The sequence below is a fragment of the Diabrotica virgifera genome, chromosome 2 (assembly GCF_917563875.1).
Source record: "Diabrotica virgifera virgifera chromosome 2, PGI_DIABVI_V3a".
Classification (NCBI taxonomy): domain Eukaryota; kingdom Metazoa; phylum Arthropoda; class Insecta; order Coleoptera; family Chrysomelidae; genus Diabrotica; species Diabrotica virgifera.
This window is the reverse complement of record NC_065444.1, coordinates 37,213,830-37,236,037: the sequence shown is the minus strand read 5'-3', so window position 1 is coordinate 37,236,037 and position 22,208 is coordinate 37,213,830. Positions and strand designations below refer to the sequence as shown.

General features: G+C 32.1%; 1 protein-coding gene across 6 annotated transcripts in view; it reads right to left on the bottom strand.

Annotated features, from left to right (window-relative positions):
- Window positions 1–19,689, bottom strand: part of LOC114329640 (GATA zinc finger domain-containing protein 14-like) — a 71,697-nt gene extending 52,008 nt beyond the window's left edge. The window contains exons 1-4 of one of the 6 annotated variants that reach the window (XM_050643586.1): window positions 19,435–19,689; window positions 19,333–19,374; window positions 6,560–8,543; window positions 144–325 (exon numbers count right to left, since the gene is read on the bottom strand). In XM_050643586.1, the coding sequence (XP_050499543.1) occupies window positions 6,579–8,471 (1,893 nt within the window). In that variant the 5' untranslated portion in view covers window positions 8,472–8,543; window positions 19,333–19,374; window positions 19,435–19,689 and the 3' untranslated portion in view covers window positions 144–325; window positions 6,560–6,578. The other 5 variants (XM_050643588.1, XM_050643585.1, XM_050643589.1 and 2 more) reach the window with 5 other exon arrangements.
- Between the last annotated feature and the right edge of the window lie 2,519 nt (window positions 19,690–22,208).

Here is a 22,208-nt window from a genome sequence, read left to right as displayed (position 1 = left end):
TTAGGAACTTAAAAAACCCCAATCATTTTATTTCTTTAATTGTAACTTTTCTATTTTTGGGGGTTTGGATCTAACAAAAGTGTACTATTTAAATTTACTATTACTATTTAAAATTTGTTTTGGTAATAAATTAAAACACTTGTATTTATATTTAAGGTGTATTTATTTTACATCTTCATAGAATTAAAATTATTATCATTAATATTAATTATCTACATATCATTACACTTACATCTTCTGAATTTGAATTCATTTTTCCAGTTCACTACATTTTGATAAATGTAAATCCAATATTATACTTCTATAAATCCAATTCACCTACAGGCTAAAATGATGAATGAAAGGACAGAATACTACAGAACAAAATAGAAATGGATAAAAATAACAAAATTAAAGAGGTAAACACACATTATTAAAAACAAATTTGTTTTTATTGTGGTAAAGTAAATGGATATATTTTCAAAAGTTGATCGAACTGTCAAGTGTCAAAAAATCGAAAATCTGTGACCCGTGATTGGTCCAAATTCTTCCATAACACAAGTCCTGGAGAAACTGAAATCTCGCAATTCGCACACTTGATCCAACGTTGCCAAGTCACTAAAATCTCAATATTTGACACCAATTTGACAATTGACAGATTATATTGTAAATAAATAAATGTAAATAGTTATCCTTGGTTGGTTATCCTAACAAAACAAAGTCGGGAACAATGGATAAAAGCCATAAGGAGAACAGATCTAAAATTAAAATATGAAAGAATATGCAATAAACATTGTATAAGTGGTAAGTTTAATGTAATTCAATTAATAAGGTTTTTAAAAAATGTCTACAATAATGATAAAGATGTACAGTTGCGGTCATTAAATAGTTTACAGGATTACGTATCTAGGAGCCGATTTTTAAAATTTTTACCCCGTGTAAACGCACCTTTTACGTCAAAGTGACGTTACCAGTGGTGTACCTAGAATAGGTTGATTAAAATTTAAAAATCAAAATAATATAAATAATATATTTTACAAAATTTAACAAAATGAAAAGTATAGAAAGAAGTTTTTTTGAATAAACTTGATTATGGTCTTAACGAAAATAAGGAAGTCTGGTTTTAAAATACCCTTTTATTTTAAATCTGTTTTATATTAAATATTGATAAACACATCTTTGTTTGATTTTCCATATGCAAACATGGCTCACGTTTAAATCTGCAGCAACTTGCCTTAGTGACCAACCTTCTTAGAGTTTGGCAATTGCTCTTTCTTTTTGCGCATCACTCAAATGCATTCGAATCATTTTGGAGGAGTTTGATATCGTTTTATTTTATTTTTCAACACTTCTGAAATTTTGACACATTGACTTTTTCAAATTTTTTGACTTTGACATTTATCAAATCCGTACGACACTGCTATTTTTGCAGTATTACAATGTAAAAATTAAAGTGTAAACTATTCAGTGACCGTAACTGTACCTAACTCTCGACCATGTAAGTATAAGATATAGTTTATTACAATATGGTTATAGCAAAGCTCACAATGTTTTAATGTATATAGCGTAAACTGTCCTTCAATATTTTTCTAATGGGGCTACAACCCTTTGTGAGTCTTGGTGGTGTTAACAACATTCATCTATTCTGCCCTGCCAGATACTTTTCTGATGTTCATGGTTTTAAGATCCCCCTCTACATCGTCTATCCATCTTTTATGGGCCCTTCCTCTTGTTCTATTTCCTTGGGGTTTCCATCTCTGGATTACTTGCACAGCTCGATTATCTGGCATTCTTTCTGAGTGACCAAGCCAATTTAGTCTTTGAGATTTTACAATTCTAATATCTGCGCTCTGCATTAATACTATCCAGCTCGTGGTTCATTTTAATTCTCCACAAACCATCACTGCAATGTGTAGATTTGTTTTGTAGATTCTAAGCTTAGACTTAGTAACTTACTTTTCTCTAAGTCTTTGTATGCATAAAATCACTTATTGCTGCTAAGAATCCATGCTTTTCTTGACTGGTGTTGTTGTCATTTATTACTGAGCCTGGGTAGTGAAAATAGGAGGCATATTCGTAGGTATGGTTGTCTACCTTCAGATTTTCATGTTGATTCGACTTTGTGCACTCTATATAATATTTTGTTTTACTTTCATTTATATATAGACTAAACGTAGTAGCTTCCCATATAGCTTTTTCTTTTAATACCTTTTTGTTGTGACTTATTATGACAACTGCCCTTATATAAAACTAACTAAACTAACCTAAACCTTATATAACTGTCCTAATATTAAAATACAGTTGTCCCTTGATAGTCCGACAGGTATGGGACCAAAAGGTTGGACTATCAAGTATGTACTATACTTTTGTGGTACTTTCCACATTTGTATGATTTTTATGGTACACAATGTAGAGTTTTTATTTATGTATTTGTTTTTAGGAACAAACACCAGATATTTTATATATGTAGAAAAAGGAAAAACTGCTGGAACTTTAATTTAAAGGCTTTTGACTAGTGAAGATTTGGATAAACAACAGGAGTTACTTTGGGCTATAATAGCTACGTGCAAATTTATTTTCTTGTGGCTTCCTATGTTTATTCTTATTAACTATACACTTTGATATGTTTTTAGTCGCAGGAAGATTTTATAGTTTATTATTTTATGTATATTGTTATATTTGTGTTGAATAAACATTATTATTATTATTACCTTAATTTCCATTAAATAAATTAACTGTAATCAATGAATCGTTTTTAATGTTAATAAATAAATTATCAATAATGATTCCCAAATATTTTATTTGTTTGACAACTTCTATGGGTCGATTGTGAGATTAATATTGATGATATTAATATTTCGTAGTAATAATCAATGCTTTGGTTTAAGAAATCGACAACTTAGAATAGAAATATGAAAAAAAGAGAAAGAATAGAAATATGCTTTATTGTCATGGAAAATTGTACAATTTTATAGACAATGCTTACAGAGTCATAAAAAAATACAAAACAATAACAAACACAAAAATCTATAACAAGTTTAACTTGAATTGGTGCTCTACACTACAAGGATATTAGTGAGTGAAAACACTTTCAAACCCAATGATAACAAAAACTTTCCATAGAAGGCCATAATTTTTTAAATCAATCATATTTTCTTTTAATTGTAAATGGCGATCATATTCTACTGCTTATTATTTTTTTCTGTTATAACACCCTGTGTAGCATATATTCAAGTATTGTTATACTTTGTATTAGAGGAATTTTTTTAAACTGTGTAATTGTTTGATTGCTCTTGACCAACTTCATGTTTGCAAAATAAATTGGGTACGACTATATATGTTCGTTTTATTGTAATCCTTAAGCCTTAAGGTATTGCTTAGTTTGAAAAACACTATTTTTATCACTAGGCAAATACAATTTAGGTATGTAAATTTTTTATCAACTTTAACTTTTAGAAATTGATATGGTAACAACACATCATTGTCTATTGATTTCAAAGGCGGGGATTTAGAGGCAAACGCTAAATAAACAGCAAATATGTGTCTGAAGTAATATATTAAAGCTCGCTGAGTTGGGCTAACTTTAGCTTATTCTTTCCATTTCACTCCTGTAATAAATGTTGTTGCTAGTAAGTTAGTACTTGGTTCTGAATTTACCTGGTATTTACATTTGACCCAGTATCTTACCAAATTCTTTCCTCACTCGGGCCGACAATTTAAAGTGACCCTCTGTTATGGCCCAACAGAACAGGCCATGTCTAAAGTTACCCCTCTTAATTGCCGCTACGAAGCGATCTGTTTGTTTTTCTTCGTTAGTAACTTTAATAAAATTTCTTACAGTTCTTGTACATATATGTATAGCTTAAGGCTTAAACGCTTGAAAAAACTTATTTTAGCTCGAGTTTTATCATGTATATTAGTAAGACATAAATTAAACTTGAAAATATAATCTGTATGACGCACGCCATTGACTATCTTTAATGATTAAATTAATATATTACTAATCATTATATTATCGCACCCTCAGTGCAAGACTGCAGTAAGTCAAAATAAGTAAGTTTCGAGATAAAGACGATTTTGTTTATTTTCGTGCTAATATCGGTGAAATAGGACACAAGTTTTAAGAAAAATTAACATTTGATTATGATTTTGCATGCTTTTCAGCCTATATTACATTAACCAAAAATATAAATTTAAATAAAATAATATTAATGCAAAAAAATTAGGAATTTAAAGTTACAACACTTTTGCACGGAAAAAATTGTTAATCACTACCAGTGATGTAACGAATGTCATTTTTTGAACATTCGCGAATACGAATGCGAATATCTGCTACCGACATTCGCGAATGCGGATGCGAATATTCAGTTTTTATTAAATTTGTTTCTATTTTTGTAATGTTTCCTAAATTTGTAATGAAAAGTTAATTGATATTTAGTGTAAATAAATCTGAATCTTAAGCTTTATTACATAATACCAAATAATCAAAAAAGTGAAGGCTGATAATGTGATTATACAAGGTTAAGTTCTATCTTTCTATTGCCCTTCATCTGTCCAAAGTTTAACGTAGGCCTCCCCCTTATTTTTCCACTCTTCTCGGTTCAGTGCTAATGTTGTCGATCTGGCGGATCTGATCCCTTTGAATCTTTTTAGGTCATCCGACCATCTCGTCTGTGGTCTGCGCCTTCCTCTTTTGTAGTCCCAAGGTCTTCAGTGAGTTATCGCTTCATTCCATCTTCCGTCTCTTTGTCTACTGTTGTGTCCTGCATATTTCCATTTGAGAGGAGCTGCATGTTTGAGGTTAAGTTACCTTTTCCTAATAAAAAGAGATGAGAAGTGAATAGATTTTGATTTTATTAACCTAATATTATCTTAAAATTATTTTTTTTTCTGGTTTTCATATTCGCAAAACATTCGCACAAATTTTGCGAATGCGGATGTGAATGCGAATATGCAAAAACATGCGAATATTCGCGAATGCGAATGAGAATACGAATATTCGTTACATCACTAAGCACTACAAATTTAGTACATATTAGAATTTCAAAGTTACAACAGTTTTGCACGGAGAAAATTGTAAAAAGTGTAGACAAATTTACTTTTACAGTAAAACCTGTGCTACCGGCCACCTGCCAACATCGGCCCTTGTACTAACGGCCAGTTTAAAAATTCCCCAAACCAATTATGTATATCTAGACTACAAAAACTGGCAATACCGACCACCTTTCTATATCGGCCAATAGTTCTTTCATTTTTAGTGGCCGTTGCTAGGTTTTACCGTAGTTGTTGTCTTCTTCTCGTACATCATCTTGTGAAAAAATTTTTTTATAAAAACTATGGTGGGCTTCTGGTATCATACCCGAATGGCATAAGTATACCAAATCTTTCTTTTTGGTCATTCGAATTTTTGGCTGTTCTTTGGCAAGTTTTCTGAGAATAGATATTTTTGGCCTCTCAGTATTGTCAATACACAAGTTTTAAGATAACTGTTTTTCTTTTCATGAGAAAAAATACTTTTTGGTCGTAAATAATTAGTCTTAATTTATGTGGTTTTATCCAATCTAAATCCAAAATGTGGTTTTATCCAATCTAAATCCAAAATGTGGTTTTATCCAAAATGTGTGTGTGTTTATGTTTTATTGGCACTGGTTTAAGCAACCAACTGGCCAGTCAATGTGTTTTGAATTCTCTCTTTTACAAAATATATGCTTAGTATCTAAATTTAAAACTATTAGTACTACTGTTTTTTTTACTCTGTTTTTTTTATTATTTTTTTTATTATATTTTTTAACATTTTTTTTTATTACATTTTTTTTTTTTTTTTTTGTATATTTTTTTATCGCGCTAAGACCTAAACCCGTTTCAACCTCGCATTTTATCCAAAATAAATGGTCAAACGACATCGCACACATCTTATGGAAAATAAATATAATATCACACAAAGGACATACAATTTACATGAATAGATTAGTCTCGAAAATCTTTGTTTATTGTCTCAGCCGTTAATGGATTACGTAGAGGCGCTGTATATTAAAATTAAACACCACAGATATAGATATTAAAATAACAAATATCTTACTTTTTTCATTGCTTGTTATCGAATCCGTTGCAATGTTCCGTGCAAAACTGTTGTGACTCTGTTACATTAGAGTTACAACAGTTTTGCACGGAACTTATGTTCAAAAACGCCAAATAGTTAAACTGTTGTTGTTGTAATATTTAGCCCATTAAGCATTTGAAAGTTACTAAAGTTTTACAGGGGATAGATATGCATGTTTACAATCGAATTCCATGATTACTTCATTTTCATAAAATTTTGAGTTACTGCAGTCTTGCACTGAGGGTGCGTTATGATTGGGAGCTGGCACAATGCATCGTCTTTTTTAAATTTACCGCGCATTGGCTGTTACCCGTATAATTGGCAACGTTGGATCAAGTGTGCGAATTAGCTTCTCGTGTCTACAAGAATGTATTACACGATAGTAGATTTCTCTTGGGACAGTGACGCCATCGGGCGGAGAGGCTAAGTACTTATCGGACCACCCACGTAAAAGTAAAAAAAATAATTAAAAAAGCTTACCAATTCCTCTAAAAAAAGTTTAGAATTCCTCTCCAGGTTGTAGAACTGTAAATTTCGTTTTTTTCTTATGAATATAGGGTGCCATGTTGAAGTTCTGTAAAACAGTGAGATCGCTCTCTTTTATCTGTACCAGGAATGTAGAGCCCGTCTGTGGATTGTTCTTAACATGTAAAACCGTCCAAAGTTTCGTCCTTAGACCTGGATTTTGCTGTGACAGTTGCCTCACAATACGCGTTGGATCTGAGAAGGATATTCCCTTACCAATCCACATTTTTACTCGAACGCAACCCCTGGGAATTGGTCCGAAATTGTTACCCTTTGAAGGTGCAATACCGTTACCAGAATTATCTTGTGGTGGTTTAAAATCTAGTATCTCAATATTGTTACCAGAATTGCTTCCATATTGCTCTAGAGAATTTCTTTCACTGTTTAGAGGACTCCTTTCTCGTATAAAAGGACTTCTTTGAGGGTTAAGCAAACCTACTTCTCTGGTTTCGAAACGAAATTGATTTCTTTGTTGTTGGTTATTCGAGCTTCCATATTGCTCCAGAGAACTTCTTTCATGGTTTAGAGGATTCGTTTCGGGTATGAAAAGACTTCTTTGAGGGTTAACTTTCGGACTTACGTCTCGGGCTTTGGGACTAAGTTGATTTCTTTCAAATTGATTTTCGGGCCAGAAAGATGACCCAGAAACGTTTTTTGCTTCTTGGTTATTCGGGCTTCCATATTGCTCTAGAGAACCTCTTTTAAAGTTTAGAGTACTCCTTTCTGGTATTATAGGATTTCTTTGAGGGTTAACCGGACTTACGTCTCGGGTTTCGGGGCGAAATTCATTTCTTTCAAATCGACTTTTAGACCCGAAAGATGACCCAGAAACATTTTTTGCTTGTTGGTTATTCGAGCTTCCATATTGCTCTAGAGAACTTCTTTCAAGACTTAGAGGACTCTTTTCTGATATTAAAGGACTTCTTTGAGGGTTAAACGGACTTACATCTCTGGTTTCGGGATGAAATTGATTTCTTTCATTTCGATTATTAGACCAGAAAGATGTCCCAGAAACGTTCTTTGCGTTCCGATCTTCATGGTTTCTTCTTTCTTCGTCAAAATTATATGGCAAGTCTCCACATACTCCGCGAGATTCTTTATCAGAATAGCCAGTATTTTTAAAAGGACCTCTTACACAATCTTCAACACTAAAATGCGAGTTCAGTGTTTTCTTGTGAGCTTCTGAGAATGAAGAGCTATTAGCAGCTAATATTTCCTCAATTACCATCCTTCGCCTTTGTGGGCCAGAGAGGTTGTTGTCTAAAGAACTTCTTTCACTGTTAAGAGGGTTCCTTTCTTGTATAAAAGAACTTCTTTGAGGGTTAAACAGATTTACGCCTTGGGTTTCGCCACGAAATTGATTTCTTTGATTTCGATTTTCAGGTGGATCCTGGCCAGGGCTCCTTTCTTGTATAAAAGAACTTCTTTGAGGGTTAAACAGATTTACGCCTTGGGTTTCGCCACGAAATTGATTTCTTTGATTTTGATTTTCAGGTGGATCCTGGTCCGAGAATGAGGACAAGAAAGATGTTTCAGGCTTTTCGGCCCCAGATTCATCCCATTGGTCCCATCTTGCGTTCCGATCTTCATTAAAATTACATGGCAGATCCCCATGTACTTCGCGAGATTCGTTATCAGAATAAACGGTATTTTTAAACATTGGATTGACCCATTCTTTAGGTTGATTTTGATCACCTACAAGAGAGGTCAGTATTTTCTTATCAGTTTCTGAAAATAAAGAGCCATTAGCAGCTAACATTTCCTCAATTAACATCCTTCGCTGAGCTGTAGCAGATAGTTTCTTGTTTTGTCGATCAGGATGTACTAAATTTCCTTTCAACCCATTTCTCTTTCGCCAAAATTCCATTTTAACGGTATTTGTTTTTTATCCTCAACGCTCTTCACCAGATTTAAGACAGGTTTCAATTCTCGAGAAATTCTGAAAGTAATACCTTTTATTAAACAAAATTTCGTAGGGATCTTATACAAGGTGTCCCATAATTAATCGGACATTAGCTAATGGGTGATAGTTAACATCAAAATAAAGCGTTTGAACTCAAATTTCTTTGGTAAAATGTGGCTAGCTTTCGTTCTACAAAGTGATTCATGAATATTTTTTCTGTTCTTTTTAGGGATATATTGAATACTATTCAACCGATTTAAGGGGGTAGGCGCAAAAGCTTGGTCCAATGCTATTTAAATGCATCATTTTTTTTTCGAATCCTAAGTAAACTAAAAAGTATTCTTGAAAAATTTAAACGCAAAATGAAAGATTACATTATTACCGAGGACAGAAAGTCCCGGAAAACTTCTATAATGTTTATTTTAATAAGTTACAGGGGTGAAAAAAGAAAGAAAATTTAGTGTGACTTTTAATTTCAAATATTTAAGAAATGAATAACCATTTTCAATTTCGTTGCAAAACGAAAATACAGCCGAACCATATTCTAGTCCAATCAGAGAGTGCAGCAAGCACCTCTACCGGTTTCGAAACTTATTAGTCTCTCATCAGGAGGCACATATGCTGCTCTCTCTGATCATACCAAAACAAACCCCAGCGTGCAATCCCGGATTGCAACGAACGAAATGGCATAGATGCCCTAGCGGCAACTGCTGGCAAAAAGACTAAGTGTTCACTCTAATGGCATATAAAACAACATAATGCTATTCTACATCCCATAAGAATGAAAACAATGGGAACCTTCTCTGTTCATTATGTTGTTTTATATGCCATTAGAGTGAAAACTTGTTGCCGCTAGGGCATCTATGCCATTTCGTTCGTTGCAATCCGGGATTGCACGCTGGGGTTTGTTTTGGTTGGATCAGAGAGAGCAGCATATGTGCCTCCTGATGAGAGACTAATAAGTTTCGAAACCGGTAGAGGTGCTTGCTGCACTCTCTGATTGGACTAGAATATATGATGCGGCTGTATTTTCGTTTTGCAACGAAACTGAAAATGGTTATTCATTTTTGATTTACATTTACTCTGTTTAGAATACGAAGGGAACCATTCTCGTTGGAACTTTACCGCGCTGAGCAGATGGGACGTGAATTGTAAATTGTAGAATTCCCTCATCTTCCTTAGTCTCAGCATCCGTATGGCTTGCAAATTGTAGAAGCCTCGGAGATGTAACCAGAGAAGGTTCCCATTGTTTTCACTCTGGTAGGATGTAGAATAGCATTATGTTGTTTTATATGCCATTAGAGTGAAAACTTAGTCTTTTTTCAAATATTTCATTCAAAAGAAACTTTTTGTTTACTCTAAGGGTCTTTCGGCTCTTGGTAATAATCTAACCTTATGCGTTTAAATTTTCAAAAATATTTTAGTTTTCTCAGGATTCGAAAAAAAAAATGAATGGATTTAAAAAGCATTGGACCAATATTTTGCGCCTACCCCCTTATTGGGAGTGTATTTTAATAACAAACTTAAACACAATAAATACCCAAAATACCTTGGGGTTACTCTAGACAGAACGCTCACATTCAGAGAACACCTGACGAAAACAGCAGCAAAACTGAAAAACATAAGAAGCTCTGCTCTTGGCCCGATATATCCGGTGGCAGAATAATGTGCACTAGTGTGGCTAAATAGCAGGCATACTCACCTGGTCGACACTCAACTAAACCATGCTATGCGTATGATAACAGGCACAATTAAGCCCACCCCTACAATGTGGCTACCTGCCCTTAGTAATATAGCACCACCCAACCTACGTCGCGAACATGCATTGATTAAAGAATATAACAAAATAATGTACAGTCACCAGCTTCTAGTCCACAACGACATCCCCGATATTCTTGGAAACTGTGTCTGATCTAGGTTACCCCTTCTAAAATATACTTAAGCTCTGCGGCAATCCAATTTTGACTTAAATACCCAATGGAGAGAAGATTGGGAAAGTAAGACAGATCCGCAGTACTATAGTCTACCGAACATCATAGAAATACCTAGCGAATTTGAACGTCCCCATAAGATTTGGGCAGCCCTTAATCAAATTAGAACAAACTATGAACAAACTGCGCAGACTCCCTCTACATATGGGGTAAACTTCCCTCGCCTTCTTGTGACTGCGGCGCTGCGAGACAGACGATCAGACACATGTACAGGGTTATTCATTATATTTTGACCCCCTGTAAACTGCTTTATTTACAAAATTAGAAAAAAATGTAAAATACAATAGTTATTCGATTTTTAAGTTATGATTTTTTGACATATATATCGTAAATCGTATGTCATCCATTTGGGCGTGATGACGTAATCGACTATTGTTTTAAATAGGAATAGAGGTCGAGTGCTAGCTCATTTGAAAGGTTATTCAATTCCCTATTCAGTAATATAAAAATTAACATGATTAATTATACAGGGTGTCAAAAAAATCTTGTTAATTAAATTAACTGACACAAAAAGAAGAATGTATGTAATTTATTTAATTCAAAATACATTCTACTGCTGTCAGAAAACAGAAATAAATATTTATTCAACAAATAAACATTACTTTTCACTTAAATTCAATGTTCAAGCTGCCACTATCTGCCTCTTGGCAGTTTGAACATTGAATTTAAGCAAAAATCTGTTTTCTAACAGCAGGAAAATGTATTTTAAATTAAATAAATTACATACATTTTTCTTTTTGTCAATTAATTTAATTAAAAAAAAATTTTTTGGACATCCTATATAATTAATTATTTTAATGTTTATATTACTGAATAGAGAATTGAATTACCTTTCAAATGCGCTAGAACACGACCCCTATTCTCATTTAAAAAAATAGTCAATGACGTCATCACGCCCAGATGGATGACATCACTAGTATGTTATATATGTCAAAAAATCATATTTTAAAAATCTAATAACTTTTGTATTTTACGTTTTTTTCTAATTCTGTAAATAAAGCAGTTTACAGGGGCATAACCCTGTACCAGGGTCAAAATATAGAGAATAACCCTGTACCTATAAATTTTAATTTGATTTTATTTTTTGTTGTTTCTAAACCTAACCAAAATAACTTGACTTGTTATAAGTCATAATCCTAAATCAAAGATTAACTCAACGAGCTGTCAATACTGATGGCATGGGTAAGAAGCGAATTGAATGCAGCTATAATGAGACAGCGCTAGTCAGGGAACGAGGGAAGATATGCGCCATCTTTCGTAAACAACGTTTAGATTTGTGGTTTAGATTGATTTGTTTTTTGCTTTTAATTGATAGTGGTAGTTGTAGGAATATAGTTATAGTTTATATGAAGAGTACGAGGGAAAAACACAGAATGTCACATTTTATAAATATTGAGATAAACACCATTAAAGGTTTAATGTTGGTGATATCTAAAAACTACTTAGGAGATTCTTAGCAGAATTCTAGAATTATTCTATAACCTTAATATAATATTAATCTATGTTAATTTATTTATCTAATAATGCACCCAAAATCTGCTGACATTCCTTGTTTTTGTTCAGTAGCGTGTGGACAATCCTCGTTCCTCGCCTGGATACAAATTCTTAGAAATTTTATATAAACTGATCTTCTGGTTATTGTACAGTACCGATAGGCTAGGCAATAGTTCTCAGGTTTGGCTACCACATGGCGAGAAAAGCCAAAATTCATAAAAAATTGACATTCCTTGTCTTTCCCCTGTATTCTTCATATGAACTTAGATTTATTCTATGTACTTGTGTTACCCTGTTTTGTTGATTTGTCATTGTCATTAAATGATACACAAAAAAATTACTTAAGATGCCAAAAAGAAAGACTAAAACCAATACAGTGCAGTGGAACCCCATTAAGTCGGCCTCCAATAACCCGGACCGATGTTCGTCAGACAAAACAATCATTGTTTCACTTTGACTAAGTTTTTTAACCAAGAAATAAACAATTCTGTATACAACTGTACGTAATTTAGATGTACTGTCACTGTGCATATGTATTTCATGTTTGTGCAATTTTCGTATTATTATCGTATTTTATTAATAATTTCTATATTCTCCAGCTAATCCAGATTTTCGATAACCCGGATCGGCCAGTGGCGGATCCAGGGGAGGACGATCGGCTCCCCTCTCAAGCCAAGTTATAATATAATATATATTATATAAAGATTATAAAAGCATTCATTTATTTTTCATAGAAATTTAGCCAATCGCCCCCCTTCTTGAAGCTGCTGGACCCTGCTGGATCGGCCACGGTCCCGATTAATCCAACTTGTCGAGGTTCCACTGTACTTCTTTTAATGAAGAAGAGAGTTCCAATGATCGGATTACAAACCTCGAAAATTTTGTAGGTTCCACACAGGACAGCATCAAATCTTTGAATATGGATGATTTATTTAATTTCAGTAAATTGTATTTTTTACTGTTATTGTCTGACTCTATGTAACCTTTGTCCATAATTATGTAAAATTTTAAGTGACTGTCTATGTAAAATTTTCAGTATCAACAAAGCATGCCTATTTCTATATATTATATTGTAATATATTTATATTTCTCAAAATTGGTGATTTATTTAGAATAATAATAATTACACAATACATCTAATAATACCAGGCGTTTATCCCGTTTCAGTTAATCAAATTAATTATTTTAAACCTGTTTTAATCTTGAAAGTCAGTATATTTTGAATGCACTCCATTCAAATCTGAACGTTTTTTTCCCTGAGGAGCTCCGTCTCTCTAGGACCTCTCTCTTGTGGTCTAAGAGCTAGTTTCGAGAAAGTATTTTAAGATAGCTGATTCTTTAATATATTGTTCCCCATGCTTCCTGGAACACTGTACCTGCCATCTGGCTGCTGATACAGGTTGCATTCATTACTGCACAGCACACCTGTACAGGTAAATACAAAATCATGGTGATTGATTAGTGATTCCTCATCACAAAAATATAAAGGTTTGTTATGTTATACAGTTTATTTACAAAGTTGTAACCAATCTTCTATGAAAATCGTAATTAGTTCAGCTCCCTGTATAAATAAAAATAAGCACAACAGCAATGGTTTATTTGCCATATTTTTTTGTTGATTGTCAAAATTTATAAAAATGGTTGATATTGCTAATAGGCTATTGATTATGTACTATAGAAAGGAACTACAACGTTAACGGGGTTTTATTATTTGATATGGTCAATGAATCTCTATGAAAAACCGCGGAGTGCTACCATTTAAAGGGGTGCGTTTTTGAGAAATGGGTGAATTAGTCCCTGGGCACAGGTTACATCAGGGTGAGTTCTATGCACTTTTGGTACAAACACATCTACTTAACCTCCGTTACTCGCACACGGTGTGGGAGACCGGGCCTGTAAATAAATTCCTGTAACTCTGCTTGTAGTGGGGATTTTGAATGGCTACTTCGTATACCTCTTCAGTGGTCAATCAACTGTGGGTAAAGTCAGTTCGCAGTGTAAAAAATAGTACTGTCCTTTTGTTATTACGCAACACGGTCCCGTACACCGTGTGCGAGTATTTGTGCACCAATTTTTGTGTTTGGATCACACATCGATATTTTTAATTAGTAAGGTAATTTAAGATCTTTTCCTTATTTTCAATGTTTATAGATTAGTTTATTTATATTTATATATATAAATATAAATATATAACTTACCCAGAACCATCAGAATGAGGTTTAGGGAGATATGTGGTTTACCAACAGAACAAGTACCAGTCGTAACACCAGGAACTTCAGATCGCTGTGCTGTTTGTGATTGGAAGAAAAATAGAAAAACAAAGTTTTACTGCCAAATATGCTCAAAATATCTGTGTTTGGAACACCATTGTTCCAATGAATGTGACACCATTGTGTATTTCATGTTTTAAAAACGTTAATTAATTTTTATAACTTTTTTTGTTACTACAATTACTCTTTATTTTTAATTTTTTTGTGTATTGAATTAAGATCTAAAGTTCTTAGTAAACAAATTTAACCATATTCAATTTTTTCTTCACTTCCAAAGTTTTTGTATATACATATAAATGGATAACAATGAAAATTATTAAATTTTTGATTAAAGTAATATAATGTGAACACAAACGCATATCTACAAAATTATATGATCATATATTCATTAAATAATTTAATCGTACACAATTTTGCAAAAAAAAAAATAATTTTAAAACACTGCTGACCCATATTTTTGGACCCGGTCTCCTGCACCGTGCGCGAGTATCCGATCACAAAAAGTTGGCGCGAGTAACGAAAGGTTAAAAATTGTTCCTGGTTAAATTTCCTATCTAAATATAACTTTTTAACGTCAAACATACTTTTTTTTACAAAAATATATTCAAAAGAAAAAGCACAAAGAAACCCAAAAGAAAAAAATTTTGTTTTTTGTCCCATAACTTTTGTCCGCGGGGATATAGGTATGGACATTGCTTCACAGAAAAAAAACTTACACATTTTCTCTTTAAAATGATGTTCGGTAGAGGTCATTAGGATTTACAGTTTTCGAAATATGATTTTTCAAAATTCGCCACTCACAGCAATTTTGGGCAATTTTCCTTGTTATTTCGCAAATATTGTTCTGTAACTTTTTTCTACGTGACTTTAGACATATGCAATGGTACATGTAATGGTTCTATTGTATAATGTTATACCACTACTTTTAAAGAGGTTATCTTTTTCAAGACTTTATACTTTTAACGAGTTTTTATATTTTTTATGATTATTTTTTAAATTTCCCATTATAACTTTTTTTTCTACATTTAGGTATATATTATATAATAAACAAAGAAAGCTTATTGTTTACTTTAAAATGGTGTATTATAAAAAATTCTAGGATTATTTTTGAATAATACGCTTTTTCAAAATGTAATAAGTACTTGCAACGATTTTTGATTATAGGATTATTTTTTTAAATTCCTCATTATAACTTTTTTATGTGATTGTGTGTTATGATTGAATCTTATTTTTTATAGGTAATACTTTGGATCCACTTGACTCGGCCGGGCAAACTTCAAAATATGGATTAATTCCAATATTTACTGTCAAAGCACTTGCACCACAAGCTTTGCTTGAAAAAATAGCATGTAAATGTACCAAAGAGTGTACAAAAACTGCGCTTGTAGGAAGATAGGAATTAGTTGTTCAATATTCTGCAAAGGGTGCATGTGCATGGGTACTAATTGTGGGAACTCTAAGATAACTGAGGTGTCAGAGGAAGATATTGAAGCTAATGCTAACGAAGAGATGGACTTTGATTTTGAAAAATTTTTAAATGTCAACGTTTAAATAATTTTAACTGAAGTGATGTTTTCTAAGACTAATGTTTATGTAATTTTTGTAAAAGAAATAATTTTAAATAATACAGGTACAAAAATATCAAAGGATCACTCGGTTTCCATTACATGTTATTTAAATATAGATGATACACCATTTTAAAGAACAGAAAGTAAGCCCTCTTTATTGAGCAATATATAGTATATTCATGAACAAGAAAAAAAAAGTTATAATGAGAAATTTCAAAAATAATCTTAAAAAAATGTAGAGAATAATATTTTTTTATATTGGGTATTATATAATATATAATATTTAATATATAATATAATATTATATTATACATATATAATAATATTTTATTTTTATATTATATTATAAAAAATCATTAAAAGTATAAAACCTTGAAAAACCATAATCTCTTTAAAAAAAAAGTCGTACAACGTTATACAGTAGATCATTTTAAAGGTAATTGATTTCTATTCCTATTACGTGTACCATTGCATATACCTAAAGTTACGTAGAAAAAAGTTACAGAACAATATTTGCGAAATAACAAGGAAAATTGTCCAAAATTGCTGTGAGTGGCGAACTGTGAAAAATCATATTTCGAAAACTATAAATCCTAATTACCTCTACTAAACAACATTTTAAAGAAGAAATATGTAGGCTTTTTTTCTGTAAAGCAATGTCTATACCTATATCTTCGTGGACAAAAGTTATGTGACAACAAACAAAATTTCTTTCTTTTGGGTTTCTTTGTGCTTTTTCTTTTGAATATATTTTTGTAAAAAAAAGTATCATTGACTTTAAAAAGTGATATTTAGATAGAAAATTTAACCAGGAACAATTTTTATGTTTGTATTATGTTTGTACCAAAAGTGCATAGAACTCACCCTAATGTAACCTGTGCCCAGGGACTAATTCACCCATTTCTCAAAAACGCACCCCTATAAATGGTAGCACTCCGCAGTTTTTTCATAGATAGATGTCCATTGACCATATGAAATAATAAAACCCTGTTAACGTTGTAGTTCATTTTAGCTATCTTATTTTGAATATAATCAATAGCCTATAATTTTCTTTATATCGAATACAGGGTGAGTCAAAACGCAAGTACATTATTTTGTCAGTAATTTTAAATATACCTAATTAATAACTTGCTCTGAAAAATTAAAATATCTCGAAAACTAACAAACTTAGACAGGGAATATTATACAAAAATTAAAGTAAGGTAATGGTACTTTCGATAGTGATCTAAAATACAGTGTGTTCCATTTAAAATTTGTGAGAAAATAATGTACTTACATTTTGACTCACTCTGTATTCGATATAAAGAAAATGAGCAATATCAACAATTCTTAAAAAAATTCACAAATAACAAAAAAATATTGCACCAATAAACCATTGCTGTTGTGCTTATTTTTATTTATACAGGGAGCTGAACTTGTTACGATTTTCATAGAAAATTGTGTATAACATTGTAAAAGTCCTATATAACATAACAAACCTTTATATTTTTGTGATGAGGAAGTTACGAGGATTTCGAATATAAAATAAAATATAGGGTGTTCCATTAAAAAAAAAACAGTTTGGTCTACCGCTATGTTATCCAACACCCTGTAACATTCTAACTAATTTTGTAATGTGAAGCTCAAAGTTGGCTACAATTTTTGTTATTAAATTTTATTGCTATCTACAGTAGAACCTCGATTATCCGTCAGGGCACCGGACCAAGGGTATGACGGCTAATCGAAAAGGCAGTTAACAGAACATTAAAAAGTAATAAAAATTGATAATAAAACTCTCAAATTTTATTTGTATGTTTTGTTTGATGATATAGGAGAAATTTGTGTTCGTGTTAATATTGTCGAATTTGGTTTAAAATATTCTGAAATCTTTGTTTGTTTTACTGATGCTTCACATTTTGCAAGGGCTGATTTTCTTATTCGGCAAGATCATGCAATCTACTTTATTGGATTCTTTTTGTCGAGAATACCACTCGATGAATGGTTGCATGTGAGATGCAGCTTCTCTAGCTTCTTTAGGCAAATCTTTGTCAGTTGCAAAAGCATCATCGACATCCCCACCGTCAAATTCCAAGTTTGTGTCAGCTTCTAAATCTGTTTCGTCAGCCTCTGTTTTGCCATTTCAACAATTTCATCATCTGTCAGCAATCGATAGTCATTTGCGTCCTCATCACAAATTAACCATTCGTCATCTTTAGGCAACGAAAACAACACAGTTGATTCAGCCATAACTTCATTTATGACTGTACATTTCAGCCAATTTCGTTTGGCTTATCACAATGCTAAAAAAAAAATAAATTGATGACTAAATTTTTTGCTTATGTACTCAATACAACTTATGTTCGGACCCTGACGGTTAACAGAGGTGATGGTTAATGGAGAGACAGATAATCGAGGTTCCACTGTATTACTATAGTGGATCTACTGAGCTTTATCAAACAAATTATGGTCAGTATGCACCAATTAGTAGATTGACCCTGTATGGAAACAAGTTTAGTCATCTAATAGAGCTGTTTGGTTCTTCAATTTCCTCTATTAAACAAGAACTCAAGCGTCTTGAATTTTGAATTAAAAAAAATTAAATAGATTTAACTGTTGTAATTGATTCAGTTGTTTTCATCATTTGAAAATAATTTATATTATTTTTTATTTTTTATGTTTGTGTTTAATAGTTGTAGTTTTACATGTATCTAATTTTTATATTTTCATTATTATGACGAAAGCTCTGCTTTATTGTATTTTGTATGTATTGGGTTTATCCCGTTAATAAATAAATAAATAATTAATCACCCTGTATATTGAATTTAAAATTATTTTAAGACGAAATTTTTTTTTGTCATTTCTTTTAAACCACAGAAATGTCTGGCAATTATAATTCATATTTGTAATAACGTTTAACAGGTTGATTGCTGACAGACAAAACGCCCTCCTTCGGTAACGCCGGCTACTCCGTGAGCCTTACTTCAACTATGTGATCTATACTCCGATCGGAGTAGCCAGCATCATCGAAGGAGGCCGGCTCACTGCGATTGGAGTAGTCGGCAATCAACCTGTTAAAAAGTAATGACAAAAAATTTTTCATCTTAAAATTATTTTAAATTCGATATATTTACCTGTACAGGTGTGCTGCACAGTAATGTACTCAACCTGTATCAATAGACAGATGGCCGGTACAGTGTTCGAGGAATCATAGGGAATAATATATTAAAGAACCAGTTGTCTTAAAATACTTGTTTTTCCTACGTTGGTCCATTGTATGTTGGCCGCAATCTCGCTTCTCTGTTTGAATGGGACGGGGCCATTCCATCAGTATTGACAGTTCATTGGGTTAACTACACTAGAATGTTTCTTTGTTTAATGACTTTAGTGGTACACCCATGATTTTCGTTTGCCAGTAGCCAGTGTATAGTTTTACCCTTTCTAGTATATTATTTATTATTAACCCATTACTAATAGATAAATAAAAAATCAATATTCCATAAAAAAGAATGGGAGCATACCTTACCTTATACAAGACTTTTTGCCATCTACTAAATCCTCACATCAACTAAAATAAATACAATACGTTTACACACTGTTAAATAAATGATTCTACTTTAATACTCACAATTAATATCATAATTGCAGCAGCAAATTTCAAAACTTTTTGAATGTCGCCAACAATGTCTAACCCTCAATATATTAAATGGTCACTTAAGAAGTTCTTTATGAAATCATCAGTCGTTTATACAAAGTCAAGATTATAAGAAAATGCAGAAATTTATAAAGCTATTTTCATCAAAACACTTCTTAAAAATTAAAAAAGAATAATTTTATATTCTACTACAACCAGCAACCATAGAGTTATATATAGGGCTTTTCATTCACAGTCATTTGTTTCAAGCTTCTGTCATATGTCGTATAATCCGTGTATATTAATATTATACACAGATTATACAACATATGACAGAAGCTCGAAACAAATGACAATCGATGAAAAGCCCTATTAGCATAGAGAGAGTGTCATTCCATAGAGTTAAATATTAGCATAGAGAGAGTGTCATTCAGAGCGAAGTGACGACACCATCTTTTTATTTGGTTTAATGCTGTTTCACTCTTACGCATAGTAAAGCTGCTACAGTTGTCCTCCTCTTCCGTGCCTAAATTCACACTGAATGTCATTATAGATTCTCGATACAATGTGTTAGAAAGAGATGCAGCAAACCAGTCTCTGAGATCTTGTCGTCAGGAAGCGCGGAAGGTAGGCTCCCTCTATGTTAATATATACCTCTATGTGTCATTCAGAGCGAAGTGACGACACCATCTTTTTTATTTGGATTAGTGCTGTTTCACTCTTACGCATAGTAAAGCTGCTACAGTTGTCCTCCTCTTCCGTGCCTATGTTCACACTGAATGTCATCATAGATTTTCGATACAATGTGTCAAGGTCCCTATACCATAGGTTGTATGGTAACTTTGACATTGACAAATGAAATATTGTCATCGTGACGTCACCCAGACGATCAATTTTACGAATTGTTTGTAAACATAATAGGATACGTGGTTTGGAGGCTATATTTTGTTATTAAATATCGTTAGTGTTTTAATTTGTGTTTATATCTTAAGATATAATGTATCTATAGATATTATTAAGTGTTTTTAGTATAATAACTTTAACCGAAAACTCTTTTACAAGTGTTAAGATACATTTTAATGTGGTTGTATTAAGTACCTACTTACTTTACTGGATTTTCTTTCTGCTGTATTGTATAGTAAAGGACATTCGTGTATAGAGACATTACAGTTCTGTAATGTCTCTTGCGGTTCTTCACATCAAGTTTACATCATCTGTGTAGGTTACAATCTGCTTAGACTTATTGAACAATATATCTAATTACGTCTATAGATAATAGATCTATTATATGTAATTGTTTCATATAAAATTATAACCAATATTGCAGCCATCTGAAGATCGTTTGAATAAACAATTATAAACTAAATGAATATATAAAATGGGCAAAATTCCCTTTATTGCGCTGACATTGTATTTTTTTATAATTTACTGTTAATGTAAAATTTCACAGGTACCTATTAAATGGAATCATAATGTTTTAATAGTTTTAGATATTATAATCCAGTACCTAACGTAATCAGATGCTCTTATGTTAAACTTAAGGGAAAAACTACTAATTTTGATACATAAATCTTTAGTTGAATCTCTTTTTCACCATGGTTTACATGTTAGGAGGAATTTACAATAATGTACTACATGCAGTATCCCCAATTCAAAATTATTATATACCTACTCAAAATCATTTAAAAAAGTAAATTGTATTCAACCCATTATTAATATACCTAGGATATTTGAATGATTTAGTCCCATATATACACAAGAAAGAATCTCCTTCTGCTTTAATTAAGTAGTAATGCTATTCTACTGCATATATTTAATTGCAATTATATTCTATGATTTTTGTAACTCTACAGGTATCTACCACATTTTTTAACGAATATATGAAATAAATAGTTATTAAAAATCCAAACGTATTTTTTTTAAATATACACATTTTCAATACATTCCTACTTTCCGAGTTCATTTCAATGAGTGAAGTGAATGAATTTGAATGCAGCATTCTGGGTGACGTCACTCCCGCCATTAGATTCTCGACGCTGATTGGTGGAAAGTTACCATGCAACCTGTCTATTTATGAACCTTGACAATGTGTTATGTGTGGTTATGTCCACTTTACATCAACAATAAATTGAATAAGAAATTGACAAAGATATTCAAGGCCAAATTTAACGTGTACAAAATGTATGGATTGTAAGAAAATGAAGGAATTTGATGAAATAGAACAATTGGATATGTTTTATTTTGTCAAATTTCTGTATTTTCTTTTTATTCACGGCAAAATTGGGTGTTTTGTATGTCAAATTTGACCTTGAATAACTTTGTCAATTTCTTGTTCAATTTATTGTTGATGTAAAGTGCACTTTACATCAACAATAAATTGAATAGAAATTGACCAACTCCTTCAAGGTCAAATTTGACTGATACAAAACACAATTCTACATCCAATTTTGCCGTGAATAAAAAGAAAATAAAGAAATTTGACAAAATAAAACATATCCAATTGTTCTATTTCATCAAATTCCTTCATTTTATTTTACAAACCATACATTTTGTACACGTCAAATTGGCCTTGACTAACTTTGTCAATTTATTGTTGATGTAAGTGGACATTAGAAAGAGATGCAGCAAACCAGTCCATGAGATCTTGTCGTAAGGAAGCGCGGAAGGTAGGCTCCCTCTATGTTAATATATACCTCTATGCTAGCAACCAGCGTAACTATTTGACATTTGACTTGAGACAAGAATGTACCTAACTTCAGAGGCGACAA